General features: G+C 42.2%; 1 protein-coding gene across 5 annotated transcripts in view; it reads left to right on the top strand.

Moving 5' to 3' along the window:
- lrba (LPS-responsive vesicle trafficking, beach and anchor containing) overlaps positions 1-20,000 on the top strand; it is a 359,744-nt gene that overhangs the window by 45,399 nt on the left and 294,345 nt on the right. For all 5 annotated transcript variants that reach the window (XM_080722061.1, XM_080722063.1, XM_080722062.1 and 2 more), the window contains exons 2-10: positions 228-459; positions 2,755-2,855; positions 5,654-5,749; positions 7,731-7,852; positions 9,343-9,469; positions 12,049-12,168; positions 13,883-14,029; positions 14,983-15,180; positions 18,221-18,357. In XM_080722061.1, the coding sequence (XP_080578187.1) occupies positions 228-459; positions 2,755-2,855; positions 5,654-5,749; positions 7,731-7,852; positions 9,343-9,469; positions 12,049-12,168; positions 13,883-14,029; positions 14,983-15,180; positions 18,221-18,357 (1,280 nt within the window). The remainder of the gene's footprint in view (positions 1-227; positions 460-2,754; positions 2,856-5,653; positions 5,750-7,730; positions 7,853-9,342; positions 9,470-12,048; positions 12,169-13,882; positions 14,030-14,982; positions 15,181-18,220; positions 18,358-20,000) is intronic.

The following is a 20,000-nucleotide window of genomic DNA, read 5'->3' as shown; positions in this document are numbered from 1 at the left end:
CACATAACGAATAACTGAGTAAGCATGTTTGGGCTCTCACGGCATATCTCCATATATAGTACATGGATCTCCATATATGGGTACCAGGGGTCTCCATATATGGGTAACTGGTCCGTGATATACATCACTGGCCAGATGGCCAAGACAGTGCCCTGAGGCGTTTTACTAGTTATCTGCTGATAATTGCTTACGATGTTTCTTTCTCTTTTCTCTCTCTCCTCCTCCAGCTGGTGGGAGGTCAGTTCGACCTGGAGATGAACTTCATCATCCAGGAGGAGGAGAGCATCGTGTGCATGGTGGAGCTTCTGGACCAGTGTGAGCCCACCTGCCAGGCGGAGGTGTGGAGCATCTTCACCGCCATCCTGAAGAAGAGCGTCCGCAACTTGCAGGCCTGCACGCACGTGGGCCTCATCCGGCTCGTACTGCAGCGCATAGCCACCACCGACAGTATGATCGCAGGTGAGACGGGAGGTATTACTGTGTGTGCTATTTTTGTACGACACTGTTGGCAATGAAGTATAATGGTTACTCCAGGGGTCTTCAACGTTTTCAGGCCAGGGACCCCTTAGTTGAGAGAGAGATGAAGCAGGGACCCCCACAACCTTTTCATAGATTCCATACAGTACAGTTTAATTGTTTGACAGCACAATCATCAGTGTATTTTGGATTCAGTTCAATTTGTGTTTTCAGATATTTAACCACTTGTACTGTCAATACATAATAGACTTGACCTTTCACTCTGTACTTAGTCACCTCTTTTCCCCCTCTACACCAAACCTCTTTGGTTGTTGATGTATCTTATCAAAAAAGTAATCGTCAGTATAATCGATAAGAAGGCAGAAACATTTTCTGCAGTGAATTAGCCACAACTGACAATATGATCGCACGTAACCAGGATGCAAGCTTATGCAGTTGGTTTTGTCCTCTCCATTGCATAATTCATATGGTTTTATTGTTTGTGTCTGGAAGTCAGGATTCTATCTGAGCATGTAGACATCTGTGCATGACCACAGATAACCTCAAGTAGAAGCTTCATGTGGATATCCTTTTGTCTAATACCTGGAGTGGAGTCATAACTCACAATACAGGTACATGCTCACAATAAATAAAACATAAGAGCGACAAGCAAGCCACACAGGGACGTGGAGGCATTGGACTCGAGGCACTTGTGTATAATCTAAATGTTCATTTGACCTCTCCTCCCCTCCCCACCTCATCTCAACTCCGTCTCAGTCTAATAAAACTTAACACTTGAATCACCCTCTCCTCTCGACTGCACCAACATTTCATGGCTCCAGTGTTCTTACCGCAGCTTGAGGTCAGGGTGGGATGTATTACAGTGAATGAGTCAGAGTCACAGGAAAAATGTCTGCCTCCATAGACTATTCTCCCTCACTGGAGTCTCATTCGACACTGTTGGCCATCTACAAATTAGAGTGAAATCTGAATTAATCCAACAGTGTTCAGCTCAGTGAGCATTTCCCAGCTAGAGCGGTGCTGGTAAAAGTGGATGTTCAGTCAAGCTAGAATAACGCAGCCCAGCACGGACTGAGTGGTCGGAAATAATGTTTTAAGTCAATGTGCAGCCCAGTATAATACAGAAACCATCAGCATTACAGCATCTACAAGCCATTACTGTAGCATACCCACAGTACTACTACTTCTAATAATAACGCCATTGACAAATATCTAAAGCACATATTTAAAACAGAATCAATGACATTAACAAGACATGCTGTAGGAACAAGCAATCTTTTTTTTTTTGTTATCAATTATTTTTATTTTCCATAACATAAAATTAGAGACATACATATGAATAGAACAAGAAAAAGTAAAACATTAATCAAAAGAAAAATGCAATTAACAGACAAACACAAACAATAGCAAAAGGAACAAGCAATCTTGAAGATATTTATTTTAGGCATTTTATAGCAATAGAGAAATGTAATGGGGACTCCCTGATACAGCTGGAAGGAGTGTGTTGGTGGTGGTGGTGTGTGTGGTGGGGGGGGGGGTGTCTCACCTTCTGGGCAGAGTGTGGCATCCTGTCAGCCTGTTTGGTTACAACATGTCATGATTCCTACACACATACACACACACACACACACACACACACACACACACACACATCCTTTTTTGTATTTCTTTGTGTGCGCTTCACTTTTATACTTTAGTACAGGGGTCTTCAACGTTTTCAGGCCAAGGACCCCTTAGTTGAGAGAGAGATGAAGCAGGGACCCCCACAACCTGTTCATAGATTCCATATAATTTCATCGTTTGACAGCACAATCATCAGTGTATTTTGGATTCATGTCAATTTGTGTTTTCAGATATTTAACCACTCTAGCCGTCATTACCTAATAAACTTGACCTTTCACTATCTACTTAGTCTGCTCTTTTTCCCCTCTACACAAATAGCCGATCTACAAGCTCACAAGCTGCGAGGCGTTGTGTACTTGTAGACCTGCTATTTTTGGCTACAGTTCTCAGAATATGGACACTAGGGTTCAAGTTGTTAATATAAAAAGGATTGGAAGATTTGGAGGACCCCCTGTAGTAACTTTGAGGACCCCCTAGGGGTCCCGGACTCCTGTTGAAGACCCCTACTTTAGTACTCATGTGTGCACTTGTATCTGTGTGTGTGTGTGTGTGTGTGTGCGTGTGTGCGTGTGTGCGTGCGTGCGTGTGTGTGTGTGTGTGTGTGTGTGTGTGTGTGTGTGTGTGTGTGTGTGTGTGTGTGTGTGTCTTTTCCAGACCTCCTGGTGGACATGTTGGGTGTGCTGGCGAGCTACAGCATCACTGTGAAGGAGCTGAAGCTGTTCTTCAGCAAACTGCAGGGAGAGAAAGGCCAGTGGGTGAGTGTGTTTATCTGGGAGGAGCATGAGGAATGTGCTCGCCACAACTTAACAATCTGCACTCCCCGTTCTTCACCCTGACCTTCCAATGACCTCTGCTCACAATAAATAAAACATGGAGAAACAAACCTTCAATGAGCAACGATAGTAAAAAGTACAATATTTTGATCCGAGATGTAGTGAAGTAGAAGTAAAAGTATTGGACATCGGAAATACTCAAGTAAATTACAATTACCCTAACCCTTAAGTACAGTACTTACAGTATGTAAATGTACTTACTAGTTACTTTACACCATGTAAGAATGATGCTCTCTAGATCCACACCACAAAGGCATTATGCAGTATAAGTGTTCCACTGAGCATTCCCTTGTAATATCTGTGAGTGGAGACGTTTTCTTTTTTCTTAAAGTTATACCTTGTAACTTTTTTTATAAAACAAATCTTAAAATTGTCCTAACTGTTAAATCGCTTTAGAACACCCACTCCATTATTTTTCAGCTTCTAAAGCCTTCTCTTTATATGTTTTCTATGATCTTTGCCGGGGTCCGGTTTTCGCAGAAAAATTGCGTCATCTGTGTCATCTGTATACGTTGGCCAATCACATCGCAAATCATACACACATGATACACTACCGGCCAATCACAGCTTATCTGCCGCGTCTTCAGGAAGTAGCCTCGCTCAGCTACAGTGTTTACCATGGTGAAGGATTCTTAACCTCTTAATCCCCAAATCCTGGCCGGTGGTCCGCGAGTGACTCCGGGCGAAAAACGGCCGAAAAAAGCAATACCGCTACTGACCACTTGTTTAGCAACTTACACAGTATAACTTTAACATATCTAAAAGCAGACGCATTAGACCTTACAGAACATAGCAGAGGTAACATACACATTCTAATACACAAACAAAGCAGTTTGTGGCCATTAAATATCACATTTAGCCAGCTCTCCAAGCTGAGTTGGACTCTAATTAAAACCTGAAACCGGTGATTCAGTGAAACTGGGACAGCAACACTTAACAGAAGTATTGCCTACTGTCATCAGCACAAGCGCAAATGAATAGACAAATACAATATACTTCACTACAGTACATATGGCACTCTGCCACATTTGACATCAGGCAGTGTATCTGGAGTAGAAGAGGGCAAGGATTTGGAGTGGCAGTGTGTGGGAGACAGACAGAAATGTGTGTGCGTGCGTAGAAAAGACAGATTAGTCACTAGTCTATGCTGCAGTTGAACCACTGGCACAGAGAGAGTGAGACAGGGATAGACCATAGATCAATAGGCCTAATCAAGTTGTCAAGGAAATAGGCCAAACTGCTTTTGCATGTCTTCGTTTATGCAGTCCCCCCCAGAGCTGACTACCACAGTACCACCTCTCCTCAGTGAAATATTATCTCAGGAGAGAGAAGAGAATGGAGAAGCACTCTCCCACTTATGTCTCTTCCAAAGTGTACATTTGCTTGTTCTCTCACTCTCTCTCTCTCTCTCTCTCTCTCTCTCTCTTCCCTCCCTCCCCCCTCTCTCTCTAATATATACATCATTATATACCTTTATATATAACATACACTTACAGTATATAATCTAAAATGGTTATACATTGAAACATGACAGTTTTCTTTTCTGTTTGGTCTTGTTTACATCACAAAATTAGACCTAGGTGAAAAATGAATGGGGATTATTTTGTGTGACTTACTTAGATGAAAGTCCTGTGTTAGTTCAGTGGGTTTGAGTGGAGTATTTTTGGAGATGCTTCAGTAGCGTCACTTGAAGAAGATGAGGGTACTGATGTCTTAGGCTGTCTCTGGAATAAATCCCTCTGGAGGTTGACCCTTGATAAGAGGGAGGTAAATTTAGAACAATCAGTTAATATTTAATATTTACATATTTAATATTCTACTGGTGTTTGTAGCTGTGCACATGATGCTGCATATTGTACTTGTGATGCTGTTCTATTTTTACACTTGCATTCATGTATTAAATATGTAACTGTGTGTAGAGATACACTATTTGTACTTGTGTTGCAGGCATAGTGCATTCACATTGACGTGTGTGTGTGTGTGTGTGTGAGTAACCTCAGATCCCAGGCTTGCTTTCTAAGAAAGAAAGAGCCTGGAGAACGTTGAAGTGAAAAGTACCGCTGACAGTATGGCTTGTCAGTATGGGCTAGAGCCTTTCCATTTCTGAAAAATCACACCCGTGTGAACTGAGCGGTGGAGGCTGCGTGTGTGTGAGTGCGCCTGGCCTGCTCAACAGCGCCCCTCCCTTAACGTGTGTGTCTGTGGTCAGCAGAGGTATTGCCATGATACCCACTCAGAGGAGCGGCTCCACCGCTCAAAAACAGAGACATGCTCTGGTCCTGTCACCACTCAATCACAGTTTTGCCACGTTGCAGTGTGTGTGACTCTGTGGTCAAAAGTAGAAAAATACGCACATCTCTTAATGAGGTGCTGGGTGAGAAATAGCACAATAGAAAAGGAAACCTGCACACTCTGCTCCAAATGACTGAATATGTATTGACGACGTTTCGAGCTACAAGCTCTTCATCTGGTCAAAACTCTCAAAACTCCAGATGAAGAGCTTGTAGCTCGAGACGTCGTCAATAAATATTCAGTCATTTGGAGCAGAGTGTGCGGGTTTCCTTTTCTATTGTGCTATGACTCTGTGTGGTGGCATACACACATTACACAGTAATACACCATGCACATTTATGATTTCTTAACATGTGTGTGTGTGGGTGTGTGTATGGGTGTGTGTGTATGTGTGTGTGTGTGCGTGTGCGTGCGTGTGCGCATCCCAGCCGCCTCATGCAGTGAAGCTGCTGTCTGTGCTGAAGAGCATGGCACACAGAAACGGGCCGGACGCCTTCTTCAGTTTCCCAGGGAAGAGTGCTGCTGTGAGTACACAATGCAACACATTATCAAGACAACTATCACACACTTATTGTTAGGCACTACCCCAAACTACCACTAACCCCCAAAAATGCCCCAAACCTCTGCATAAATATATTTATAAATAAAATCACATTCATAACACAATTATGTGAATAAATACAGAACTGCACTGTTATTTTTGCAGTACTTAAGTTATTGTAATTACTTTAATTTAGTTAGTCAGTGCCCCAACTAAATGATATTTTACAGTAAATTGTGCTGTAAAAATAGCTTTATTGTAAGTTCATTTTATGTAAAAAATCTTGCCATGAGTGTATATTACAGTATAAGTGCTTTACTGTAAATCTGGCTTATCGTTTGATATTGTATTTGTGTTTTATAGTATGGTACTGTATTTAATGAGAGACTATTTTACTATGAACATAAATGTATAAAATAAGTATTAATCAGACTACTATGAATAAATGAATAAATCATTATCGTATTCTTCATGTCACAAAACTCATTGAAGGCGGTGGCTATAGCTATACAGTAACTAGCTTAGCCACGACACTTCCCTAAGCTGCTGTCCAGTGGACGGTCTTATCTAGCCAGTCCATTCACTGACCCATGAGACTTTTCTATGAAAGAAGAATGCCTAAGTCCCCTGGGAATTATTTTTCGAAGGATCCACACTCCTGAAATAGAATACAGCGGTCTCAATCTGTAATAGCCCGTCTTTGTGCTATTGGTGGGATTTAAAATATGGAAGGCTTGACTAAGCTTTTATTAACGTTGAAGAGTGACATTTAACGAGGTAGGTAATTTGGCACTGGGTGCCTGACTGATATTTCTGCACTAATTTTGCAGTCTTATTGCTGAAATGAAGAGAGAACTGTTACTGCAGTGCTTTGCAAATCAGTGGCTACTGTGCATAAAGTGTTATACATTATCCGCAAATATGTGTACAATAAGTAGATTTGCAAAACTGTGTGTGTGTGTGTGAGTTATATTATTTATGTGTAGCTCCCAATCTCTGTGTATAACCCCTCATTGCCATGGTGATGGTGCTCTGATGGTGTGTAGGAGGCTGCATGCCCTGCTGGCATGAGGTCTGACTTGGCTTATCTGAAGTGTGTGTGCGCATGCAGGTGCATGCACTGTACCTGTATGTGCTTTAGTTTGTGAGCATATCTGTGTTTTTTTTTTCGTTTTTTTTTGCCTGTGTTTTTAACTTTTTAATTTATGTTTATGTGTGTTGTGTCACTGTGTTTCTATATTTGTGTGTGTGTGTGTGTGTGTGTGTGTGTGTGTGTGTGTGTGTGTGTGTGTGTGTGTGTGTGTGTGTGTGTGTGTGTGTGTGTGTGTGTGTGTGTGTGTGTGTGTGTGTGTGTGTGTGTGTGTGGTGTTAGTAAGTACCATCGTAATATTGCACATTACAATGCACACGCTTTCCTTGTCCTGAGCTGCCTGACTAATGAGGCAGGAAGGCCTGGGAGTGTGCACACACACACACACACACACACACACACACACACACACACACACACACACACACACACACACACACAGTAAGAAAAACACCAATTCTCAAGGGGTTTCATTTCGTTCCTCAAGTCAGCTTTTTGGAGTTGCACTGCAATGTCTAAACAAGTGAACTTCACTTTTAAGAGTGTTGACCTACTCTCCTACGGTGTTTCACTCAACTTGCAAATGCAGTCTATTAGAGAGACTTTGCTCACATACTGTGAAATAGCTAACAATATTAATGCCTATATTTCTCCAAACAATTTGTGAGCCCATTTTGATGGGCTACTGCCCCAACGTTTGAATAATACAACGTTAGACTCAAAAGACGACATGACGTGAAGTTTACACAGTAGGCTAAGAATCATACTGTACATAACTAGAAAGGTGCGCTTAAGCCTTAGTGGAACACACCTTCACCAGGGCCGGGGTATACTGTATGTGTAACCATTAGTATAACTGTGTGGTCCCCTATAGGCCATTGCTTTGCCTCCTATAGCCAAGTGGCCATACCAGAACGGATTCACCTTCCACACCTGGCTACGAATGGACCCCATCAACAACATCAACGTTGACAAGGACAAACCTTACCTTTACTGGTAAGTTATAGTACCCCTGCATCTTATTGCCTACGAACTCACTTGTTTGTAGTATTTCTGCTAAATGTTACATAAATATTGCTGTGAACTGTAATGTGTTCATGTATGTATTTCTCAGTTTTCTTATGGAGATGGAATACTAACGTAATGTTCTCAATTTTAATACAAATAAAATACATACTTTCTGCAACTCATATTGTCCGAGTCTGACACTGCAGTGGCTGTCTGACACTCTCAAACACTGTAATATTAAATACTATGGAATGATACTATGGAATACTTTGTAATAATGCAGTTTAGATATATTTGTAGTTAATTGTTGAGTCCTACTGTACTTGGACCTCATTTGAACCTTAGCCTTTTTTATAATTGGTATTTCTTTCCATGAATCCACTCTGGATCAGAAATGCAGAAATGGCACATTTTAGGCATGACTTCAGGTACCAATGCATAACTTAAACTCCTGTATGAATAAAACATGGAGAGGGAAGCTGCGTGAAAGCCAGCGGTATGCAGCTGCATTAAAACAAGATTTTGAGACTGTGTGTTCATTGTGCACACTTGCATGTACTGTACATGTGTCCCTCCATGCTACAATCTCAAAGATGAGAATCTCCTGCTCCCAAAAATGTGCCACAAAAGATGAAGCAACGCAAAGCTGTAACTTCACAGATGCTAAAAACAAAAGAAAAAAATACAAAGACTGATTTTGGCCAATCTTTCTTTGCCACGCCATGCCATCCTCTCTCTCTCTCTCTCCCCCCCCCCCCCCCCCCCCCTCTCTCTCTGTCTCTCTCTCTTTCTCTCTATCTCGCTCTCAGGGGTGAGTAAATCAAGGCCCTCCACTTGTCCTATTTTCAGACGATAATTAATTTCTGTCAAAGTGGGGGGAAAAAAACTTCATGCAACAGGGGCGGGTGTTTGGGGGTGTCTATAAAAATGATAACCAAGATGTACAGCCAGCCTCTGCTACTAGACAACATCTGTAATAAAACCTCAGCCCTGGTGCCCTTTAAAAAAAGAAAAATAAATTAGCCCCCTAAATCACACCTAGGGGCCCCACGAGGGGCCCGCTTTCTCACTGGGAATTCATGCTGAAGCAGAGAAATGGAGTTGTTTTGCTGCCTTATCTCTGTCTCAAACCTGTATTTAAATGTTTGTGAGATTTATTGGACCTCTACCCTGCCTTGTCCTTGAGTGTTGGGGAGTGAGTGCTTCAGTGAGCCGAGTCTGACTCGGGAAAACAAATTGTGTGTGTGCTGGCATGCATGCATGCATGCATGCCTGCGTGTCCATACTGAGCTGAAAAGCAAAACATTTCTGCTGGTCATTTAAATCTGGTTACATATTTGTGTGTGAACGCAATCATATGTTAATGTATTTGTGTGCTGACGCTGATCACGTGTGCGTGTGTGCGTGTGTGTGTGTGTGTGCGCGTGTGTGCACATGCGTTGTTTGGTTTGTTTTTGTTTTTCTCTCTTTCTTTTCAGCTTCCGTACCAGCAAAGGCCTGGGTTACTCTGCACACTTCGTGGGCGGCTGTTTGATTGTGACCTCATTAAAGTCTAAGGGGAAGGGATTCCAGCACTGTGTGAAGTATGACTTCAAACCACAAAAGGTAGGGAAGGAAGGAAGGGAGGAAGGATGAGCCAAATAGACATAAAGACAGGAACACAAATGCAGGATGTGTCGCTGTAAACATAGTAACAAATATCACACTGAATACTGGCTGGATTGACACAGACAGACAGAGAGAGAGACACACACACACACACACACACACACACACACACACACACACACACACACACACACACACACACACACACACACACACACACACACAGCGATGGATAGAAAACTAGAAGCAGTGCTCTTCCGAGCACAGGCCACCAGGCCGTGCGTCCTGGTGGTGCTACTGTATAATAGGCCAATGTAAAAAGGGTGGCATATGTTCTTCACCTTAGATCTTTCATGGCAATCGGACGCTGCATGCATGATTTGAAGCATTGTGTTCCAAAAATGTGTTTTGCTAAAGTCTACCTGCTGGTGGCGCTATAACAGGCCAATGTGAAAAAGGTAGCATTTGTTCCTTGACCTAGTGGGAATATGTGGCAAATTTCACGGTAATCGCAAGCTGCGTTGATGATTTGAGGTATTTTGTTAAAAAATGGAGCAATCCTGCAAACTTTGGAAGCTAATATTAGCCAATCAGGATGAAATATGAAATATCAGACGGATCGGACTTGATCACATGACTATAGAGATACTGTGTACCGATTTGCGTGATTTTTGGATAAAATCTCAAGGAGTAATATCCAAAAATGTGTTTTACATAAGTCGGCCCAAAGGTGGCGCTATAAAAGGCTGATGTGAAAAATGCAGGGCAAAGGTTTATCCTTTGCCTCTAGGGAGTGCGCTTACAAAGTTTGAAACTGATCGGTGGAGTTATAGGTAAAACCACAAATCAGCCTGTTATAGCGCCACCATGAGGCTGATTTCAAAAATGTTAAGTGGCATGTCTTCCTCGACCTGGTGGGAACGTGTGTGCGCGATTTCATGATAATTAGACTTTGCGTTTGGGATTTGAGGCATTTTGTTCAAAACGGCTCAATCCTACAAACTTTGGAAGCCAATCTTAGCCAATCAGGATAGAATATGCAAAATCGGACAGATCCGTGTCGATCACATGACTGTCGAGATACTGCCTACCGATTTGTAGGATTTCTGGACAAAATCCGTAAGAGTAGTGCACAGAAATGTGTTTTGCGAACATCGGCCACTAGGTGGCGCTAGAAAAGGCCCATTTGAAAAATTTAGGGCAGAGGTTTAGATTGGCATCCAGGGAATGTGTGTGCTCACTTTGGCAGCGACCGGGCCAACGGCGACTGAGATTAGCTGCTCACAAACTGCGAGGACGCACGGACGCACGCACGGACGGACACACGGACGGACGGAGGGGAAAACATACTCTCCCCCATGCCTTCGGCTGGTGGAGACAATTACAGTAAACAAAATGACAGTCAGAAAGATCCATTGCCTCCAGCCAATATGAAACTCCTGCCCTGGGGTCTGTCTGTGTGGCAGGCCAACACCCTGCTTCATCCAACATCACTGGAAACTCGCAGAACCCCACCCTTTATGCTTAAATTGGGTTTATTTTTATGTTCTTTCATGTCCGGAGGTAACAGATCTAACCTATTTACGCAGGGTATCTGTAATAACTATAATAACCTATTTCACTGGCTGCTCTCCATCGGGTAGGAAGGCTAGGAGCCCATGTAGGTGGGATTGTAGCTCGAGGGGATCTCGGGGAGTCGGTCTTGTCCTGCATTGGAGCCAATCTAATTCAATTCGGTGGAACATTTTCACCGTGCTTTTATCCATGTCTTCTTGTGTGTGATACGAGTGATGTATGTCAGCATTGATGCCTAAGATGAGCTCTTGTTTACTGTGATTACCCAGTTACTGTGCACTGGCATTGGAGCATGTTTGAGAGATGAAATGTGTGTTTTATTAATATGATCAGCATAAAATCCTTAGTGTTTAATTAACCATTTGTAACTCAGAGTGTACAGATGTAACCAAATAGACCCGTAAGGGTTACATCTGTAGGCTCACTGAGTTAAAGGACAACTTTGTTTTTTTTACAACAAGGGTTCATATTTTAGATCGTAATTAGAGAAAAGAAAAAGTGAGTGTTAAAATGTTTTCATTTGCTTCGTTCTATTGTTTTATCGTGTTTACCATGCTAAAATGTGGGGCATGCGTACGCATGGGGGCATGCGTACAAGTGGCTAAATATGTCATTTTAGACACAATAAGCCAGCAGTTTCTGTATTGCTATTTACAATAACACTTCTAGCCCCCATAAGTCACATCCAACCATGAAAGGTTGCATTGTATCTTGGGAATGGGCTTATTCTGTGTAAAATGACATATTTAGCCACTTGTACGCATGCCCCCAACCACAGAAATAAGAATCTCTAAAACAATAGAAAGAAGTAAATTAAATCAATTTAACACTCATCTTTTATATTCTTTAATTACAATCTAAAATATGAACCCTTGTTGTAAAAAACTAAAGTTGTCCTTTAAAGGAACACAGAGGGTTTTACTGAGTGGAATGGATGTTTAAAAGAAATCAGGCATGAATTATGTTCTGTTGATTCATTGGTCATGGCTGTGTGATTCCAGTGGTACATGGTGACCATCGTCCACGTCTACAATCGCTGGAAGAACAGCGAGATTAGTTGCTACGTCAACGGAGAGCTGGCCTCCTACGGCGAAATCACCTGGTTCGTCAACACAAGCGATGTGAGTGCCCAACAACAACTTCCTTTTTTTTTTTTAACTTAATTTTTATTTTGTCACATGCACACGTATTCACAGGGTCAACATTTACATGATTTTCATTATCATATTAGAGTACTTTTTAATCCTCCATGGTGTCATTCTTCCGGGTCGTGTATTCAGTCCATTTCTCCCATTGTTAAAGAAACAACTCCTCCTGTATCCTGAGTCCATGTGTAAATCTCTCCATTACAGACATTTCCTCCACAATGCACAGCCACTAGTTGGGGAGTCACTTGTATACCACAGTCTCGTTATTGCTTTTTTGCTGTCTTTGGTATTTCATATTTCAATATCAATATACATTTTCATTCCAATATTTGTCAGATTTTGGACAGTTCCAAAATATATGTTCATGGTCAGCGTCCATGTTTCCACACAGTTGTTTCTCTGCTGTGACCTTTCCTCTGGTCTTTGGAGTTATAAAGTATCTAATGGCATTCTTCCAGCAAAACTCCCTCCATACTCTAGAGCTTGTGGCCGTGTCTTACAAATACTGTACCAATCCCAACAACAACTTCCAACACAGTACGATGTCCAGCGCCCAGCGTGGCCCTACTTGTTTACAGGCTCTAATACAGTGTTTTAATAAATCCCACAGAGTGTGTACTGTGTACTGGAGGCGTGGGTTTTATATTCTACCGTTCCTCTGTGTTATATCAATTTCAGAAACTGAATACTATCAGCGCAGTTTGTGCTGAAAAAGTGAGAAGCTAGCCACCTTTGCACGCCTTTCCTCTCTCTGAGCTACAACTAATCTTTTCCTGTCTGACAGGGGGGTTTCATGGGTGAGACCACATACTGTTTTAGCAAGGACGGCACAGGGGGGAAATGACTAACACACACACACACACGCACACGTGCACACGCACACGCACACACACACACACACACACACTCTAAGTGTAAATGTGTAGTCGGCCTCTGTGGCACATAGATACACATACAGTAGTCCATATCTAACACACACACACACACACACACACACACACACACACACACACACACACACACACACACACACACACACACAGAACGACTCCTCTGTCTCTCACTCACACTTGGCCTGATGAACTCTGTTACATCTTCACTATTCCTTTTTGGAGAAAAGTACAGGCTCTTAGATCATCCTCTTGAGGAGTAAATCTCTCGGCGCAGTGACGTCTAATCCTCTTGTGTCTCCATGCTGGAGAGATGATATTGGGTAGCTGATTAAGATACAGCCCTGTGGCTGACCCTAAGGAGAGCCAGAGGAGCTAGACATCAGAACAGGGACGTGCTTGAACAGGAGAGAGGAGTGTTGTGTTTTGCAGTTTTTTATATATTTTATTTTATTTCGTTTTTTGACATAAATTATTGCTCCACTTTCCTTATCCTATCCATCCTTCCTTCTTCATGCCTTTCCTTCTCTTCTATTCATTTCACTTTCCATCCCTTTTCTCTTCTGTCATTTTCTCCCTTTCTTTCCTCTGACTCCCTTTTTTCCTCTTCCCCTCCTCACTTCCTTCCTTCTTCCTTCTGTCTTTATTTATGTCTTCACCCCATCTTGCCTTGCACCCTTTTCTCCTTCTTTACTTTGTCCCTCCCTTTCCCCTTCCCCGTTCCATCTTTACTTCCTTCTTCCTTTACTTCCCTTTCCCCTCCCTGGTTTCCTATATTCCTCTGTCCCTCCATCCAGACTTTCGACAAGTGTTTCCTGGGTTCGTCGGAGACGGCCGATGCCAACCGTGTGTTCTGTGGTCAGATGGGGGCAGTCTACCTGTTTTCAGAGGCTCTCAGTGCGGCTCAGATCCTGGCCATATACCAGCTGGGTCCAGGGTACAAGGTGAGGGGGACCACCCAAACCCACAGCATCTACTCTAGTTATTATTGTCAACAACAAAACACACTGTAAACCTGTGCACTGGTTCTTTAGTGAAGTTGTATTGGTACTCTATGTCACATTTTCCTATGTCCAAATTGTATTGAATTATTATGGAAGGCAATGAAGTACACTACACACTGCATACATTAGCTGGAAGAAACCTGTTAACTGATCCACTATCTGAGCTCATAGACACAAGCTCAATATGTAAATGTACTGTATACATTCTGAGACAAAAAGGCTCACACTGCATCACTGCATCATGGAAGGACATGTTTTGAATAGAGAGTCCATGCAGCCTGATGTAATGTGACCCTGAGTGGAGACTCAGTGTTTGGTTCAGCCCTGACGTGGCCTTTGTCCGTCATTCTTTCCCCGGGCTCTTTGCTGTGTGAGGACATCACTGCATAGACCAGGAGTTCTCAAACCTTTCAGGCCACGACCCCTAAAAACAAAATCATATTTGAACTTGGGACCCCCCCCCACCACTCTGTCAAGTTCTTGTAATTGTATGAGTTCAGTTGAGGGCTGCATTACATTTAGTCTGACTCGAAAATAGCTAATATACTGTACATGTTCAAAATATGTATTTATTTATTTATTACAGTGTTACATAGAATAGTTTATTGATTACTTTTGATGGTGTAATGGTATTATTTATTATTACTATTATTTTATATAAAGGTATAAAAAGGTCTTAAAAAGTCCTTAAATTGTCACATTACCCTATACAGTTTGTGAGAAAACAATGTCAAATCATTTTGGATCCCCCTGGGGGTCCTGAGTCCCGACCCACAGTTTGAGGACCATCGGTGTAGACCGTGGTATAACTATTGAACTAGAAATAGAAACGCAGTAGACAGTGGATGCAAATAGCTAATTTTGTCTGTTTGTCTGCCACTCTTATCTGTCAGGGTACATTCAAGTACAAGGTGGAGAGTGACCTGATGTTTGCGGAGCACCACAAGACACTGCTGTACGACGGCAAGCTGTCCTCCAGCATCGCCTTCACCTACAACCCACGCGCCACAGACGCCCAGCTTTGCCTTGAGTCCTCCCCGAAGGACAACACCTCCATCTTCGTCCACTCCCCCCACGCCCTCATGCTGCAGGTTAGCACCGACCCCTCATCCAGGGGTGTAGCTATTTTGTGTGGACCCCAGGAAGACTAGCCACCACTTTGTGGAAGCTAATGTTGATCCTAACAAAGAATAAAGGAACCGTGTCCATTTGGTATACATTCGATGCACTGATAACGGATTGATTGCGACCGTCAAGTCGCAGTTACTATCAAAACCTCCACCGGCTGTCTGTCTGTCAGTCAGCAGTCAGTCAGTCAGTCAGTCTGTCCGTCACGCCACGTCACGTCACGTCACATCACGTCACACTTTTGCCCCTACTCATATCTCCACCAACGGTCTGCCATCCTTGCCAAACTTTGCACACACACTCCTTGACTGGCAAACCACAACCTCCAGCCCTTATTTCTCACATGGCCCTCTTCTAGCGCCACCATGAGGCCGATTCTTGCAAAACATATTCTTGGACACTGCTCCTACAGATTTTACCTTAAAATAACGCAAAGCAGTACACAGTATCTCTAAAGTCATGTCATCAACATAGTTCTGTCCCATTTCACGTATTCCCTCTACGATTGCCTTCTAAAGTTTGTGTATGCAACCTGACGGTCGCGTATCTCCCGATTAGGGAGTCTTACTGGTGTCAGTAAACATACTGGAGTGCTTTGTTGTAATTTGGAGTAATTCTGTATCTCAGAAAAAGATACAGACCATTCAGAGTTTGTTGTCTGACCACAGTGGTCAGCAGAAGGTGACCAGGTCCCTTGCTGTCTTTAACAGCAGCTGCCGCTAACATCATGTCTCCCAGTTCCCAGCTCTTCCTCCCTCCTCCTTCCAATTTAGTTTTCCAGATGTTCCCATCTCTCATTCTTTTCCGACCCTCAAGAATAATGAATGTCTCCCAAAAGGCTTCTTCTCCTTTCAACAGCCTCATTAACTCATTTAGACCTGAGGCCGATTCTACAAATGCCCTCTAAATCAGTGGTTCTCACCCTCTCAAGATTTTTCCAAAAATGTTTGAAAAATATGTACAAGCTTGTACGAGCTTGTACATCTGATATTGTTGAATAGCCAACGCAAGAATCTAAAATGACACAGATGCTTTCCTGTTTTTAATGGGTTATGGCAGCCGTGTAAATTAGCTAAGCGAGGCAGACGACTGCACCTGTTAGTAGCTGCTCAGGAACACCACCACCTTGTTGCTCAAATGATTTAATTAGTCTTTTGTGGGGACCGCAAGATGGGAATGTCTCTGTTTTAGTATGGGATCTAGGGTTATATACTGCAAGTGTATGTTGAGTTTTTCTGTGACAAAGTGGTGAACTTTGTTATGATTTGCATGGAGAATTAATGGGAGTCATGATGCAGATTATTTACATTTTCTTTTCACAATTTCAGGCGGGATATCTGGTTTGTGTGCAGAAAGGCCTTGCAACGCACATAAACTGAAATACAAATTAACCATGGAAAGTGCAGTAGAAAACTAATCGGTGGACAGTATCTGTTAAAGTTGATTCTCGTTACAAATCTCAGTTTTACAATGTTTACAATCGGATATATTTTGGAACTTTTGCAAGGAGTGGGCAGTCTGGGCACTCTTTGCACTGTTTCGTCTCATTCCTAGCATTTGATCTGAAATTGACTTTAAGACATTGATAGTTTCCACAGTTATGCAGTTATGTGTTTTGATTAGTTTAATGTCAAAGTGATGTAGTAGTGTTTTATAGAATGCTTGGTTGGTTCTCTCAGACTCTCCCTGGCTGAGTCCTCAATAACTCAATCTCCCTGTCTTAACTTAATTGCCAAGGTGCTTCTGGGAGAAAGTAATGGATGATTAAATGCACATTTAGAGATAATTTATCCAGACGCACACACGCTCGCATACATACATGCACCAACTCCAAAGACTCTTAAAGGGGCCACACCATGCTTTTAAAAATATATATTTTATATAAATATTGGTCCATAATAAGGTTTTATACAGGTTTTAGCCTAAACAACCACTCGGATATTTAAATGTCATGTTCTGTCTGTCTCTAATTCCAAGCCGTTTCAGATGCAATGGGGCTATTAAGTATGACATCATTTTGTAGGCAGAGGAGAATTTCTGCCCCCAGTTTCCGTGAATCTTTTTACTATTTTTACTATTTACACATTTTTCTTCTCTTTGTTGTTGAAAGGAAAGTGTTAGAATTATACTTTAGTCGTTATTCTTGTCTCAGATCTGTTGAAATAGCGAGGGACAGAAAATGCTCTGGGGGCAGAGTTCTCCTCTGCCTACAAAATGATGTCACGGCTTAAAAGCCCCATACCAACATGCCCTTTATTGGAAACGGGAAGCTGTCTTTGGGCTAAAATTGAAACGATTAGCATAGTACCATGCTAATCTTCTCTGTATCGTTAAAATTTTATCATGGCACCATGCTAATCTTCCCTGTATCGTTCCAGTTTTAGCACCACTTTACACCGCCCTCCCCATAGTCTCAATAGAATCCACCCCAAAAGTACCGCCCCCTTCTCTTCAATTGCCAGGAAACTGAAGTGGGCGGTACTATGGAAATGAGCCCCCTGTGACATAGAATGGGGCCGATTGTACCGTTCAGACACGCCCATTCAGAAAATCACTGAAACGAAAGGCATGGCTTATAGTTAATGAATTGTTATTTTTTGGGGGGCTTGAAAAGACATAAAAACTAGAAAAAATGGAAAGATTTGAAATTCATGGGGTAGTCCATTTAAGAGTTAAATGAACACCGAGGATATTACTGTGCAGAGAGAGGGGGTGTGTGAGGCAGAGACTAGCAGGGTGTGTGAGGAAGAGCGCTGACATTTTATTCAATTACAGATTTTTCTCTCCTCTCAACCACTAACTGAATTCTCTCTCAAGCCCTCTTATCTCAGTAGCAGAGCATCCATCATTGCCTTTGTGTTGGAGGCTGCTTGTGTCGCATATGTGGACACACACGCACACGCACACACGCACGCCCACACACTCACACTCTTTCTCCCTGTGCACTTTAAATATGATTATGTATTTTCCTTATGCATGTTGAAATGTGTTTTTTCCATGCAGGATGTGAAGGCAGTAGTAACACATTCAGTCCAGAGTGGCATCCATTCAATCGGAGGGGTGCAGGTTCTCTTCCCCCTGTTTGCACAGCTGGACTACTGCCAGCCCTCATCCAGCCATGAGCTGGACACCTCTGTCTGGTAGGACACACATGCACACACGACACACACACACACACACACACACACACACACACACACACACACACACACACACACACACACACACACAAGTGTCTTTGAGATTGACCCTGTGGACCACCTGAAGCTTATTGAAGGTGGACCTTCCAAATGTATATTTCACAAATGACTGATTGATGTAACTTTACATTTGATTTAAACTCCATCTGTGTTGCTTGCTTGACGAAAAGTAACACATCTACAAGGTGTCTATGCGTTGCATTGCGTCGCAATGATAGCTTGTAGGTCTGTTTTTGTTTCGGGTGCAGTCTATGGAGTGATGTGTCAGGTCTCTTTTTTACTTTGGCAAATAATCCTGATCAGCGTTGATTTGCTTTAATGTTTACATCTGCCTGAGGCTTGGTTTAACTTGAGATGATTAGGTAATCACAAAGTTAATTGAAATGAAAGTACGCCGTTTTTTAGGCTACCACAAATGGATAGACCCCATAGCTATTGCGAGAGAGATTACGACACTACTGTGGAGACTTCCGTTGTAAACGTGGAATGTGTGTGTGTGTGTGTGTGTATTGCCTAAACCAAATTACATTTGATTCAGAATTTGTGTGTGTTCAGAGGTAACAAGAACAGAAGAATGCATAAGTATGTGAGCGTTCTGTGCTATTACTCCGTACTGGTTGCACAAATTATTATAATTTAAATTCATCATTAACAAATTGGAGAATATTGACAATAATTAAATTATCATTCAAAATTCAAGGGCGGTCATATTTGAGGCGGGGTGCCACTGTTGAATGCATATAGGGGAAACTCTGCTATGCTATAAAAAATTACTGTGCAGAGAAGTCACTAGAATTACCCATCTCAAGCGCTGCAAGTTGATTTCCATGCTGTGCTGACATTAATAAAATCCACTGGCTTGATTGGAATTCAAACAAACTACGATATGTGTTGGGAAATGGTGGGCAGTAATGTCAAGTGTAATGAGTCGTAATCGAAGAGCTACTGTAAACATGCCTGGCCACTTTCAAGTTTTATGTAGCCTTAAATTAATCCTGATTAGTGTCAAGTTAGGGTAATAATATATACCTGTATATATATATATATATATATATATATATATATATATATATATATATATATATATATATATATATATTCGATGAAACGGATGCATCCACTATTAATCTTATTCAGTACTTTTGTAATTTATTATAATCACATTACTTTTGGCTGCAACAGAGTTGTCAGCCGTCAGCTGCACATGATGGCTGTTGTAGAATAAGACAGACTGCTCTGGACATCTACATCTCTGTATTGCTTGATAGCGCTGGCATTCACCAACCTACCGGACTTCCTTGTGTGGACTGTAATAATGTACATGATGTGCCTTGGCAGCACAATGTTGACAATACATCATCACTCGGGTCACGTGGCACACATATGACTCATCTGACCTGAGCAACGATGTTAACGAATTATGAGAACCAAGGCTTTTGTTGTAATTTGACAAACCTCCGCAAAACGCCAAACCCAAAAGATAAACAAAATGTCACTTAAAAATTTTCTTTCACTCCATAAGAGTTTGAGCAGCATCCAGCCATGCTGATCACAGTGTCATGTTGTGACAGTGAGGTGGTGAC

The sequence above is a fragment of the Nannobrachium achirus genome (genome assembly GCF_963921795.1).
Source record: "Nannobrachium achirus genome assembly, chromosome: 3".
In the NCBI taxonomy this organism is placed as follows: domain Eukaryota; kingdom Metazoa; phylum Chordata; class Actinopteri; order Myctophiformes; family Myctophidae; genus Nannobrachium; species Nannobrachium achirus.
The sequence above is the reverse complement of the archived record's forward strand: the minus strand, read 5'-3'. Positions and strand labels throughout refer to the sequence as shown.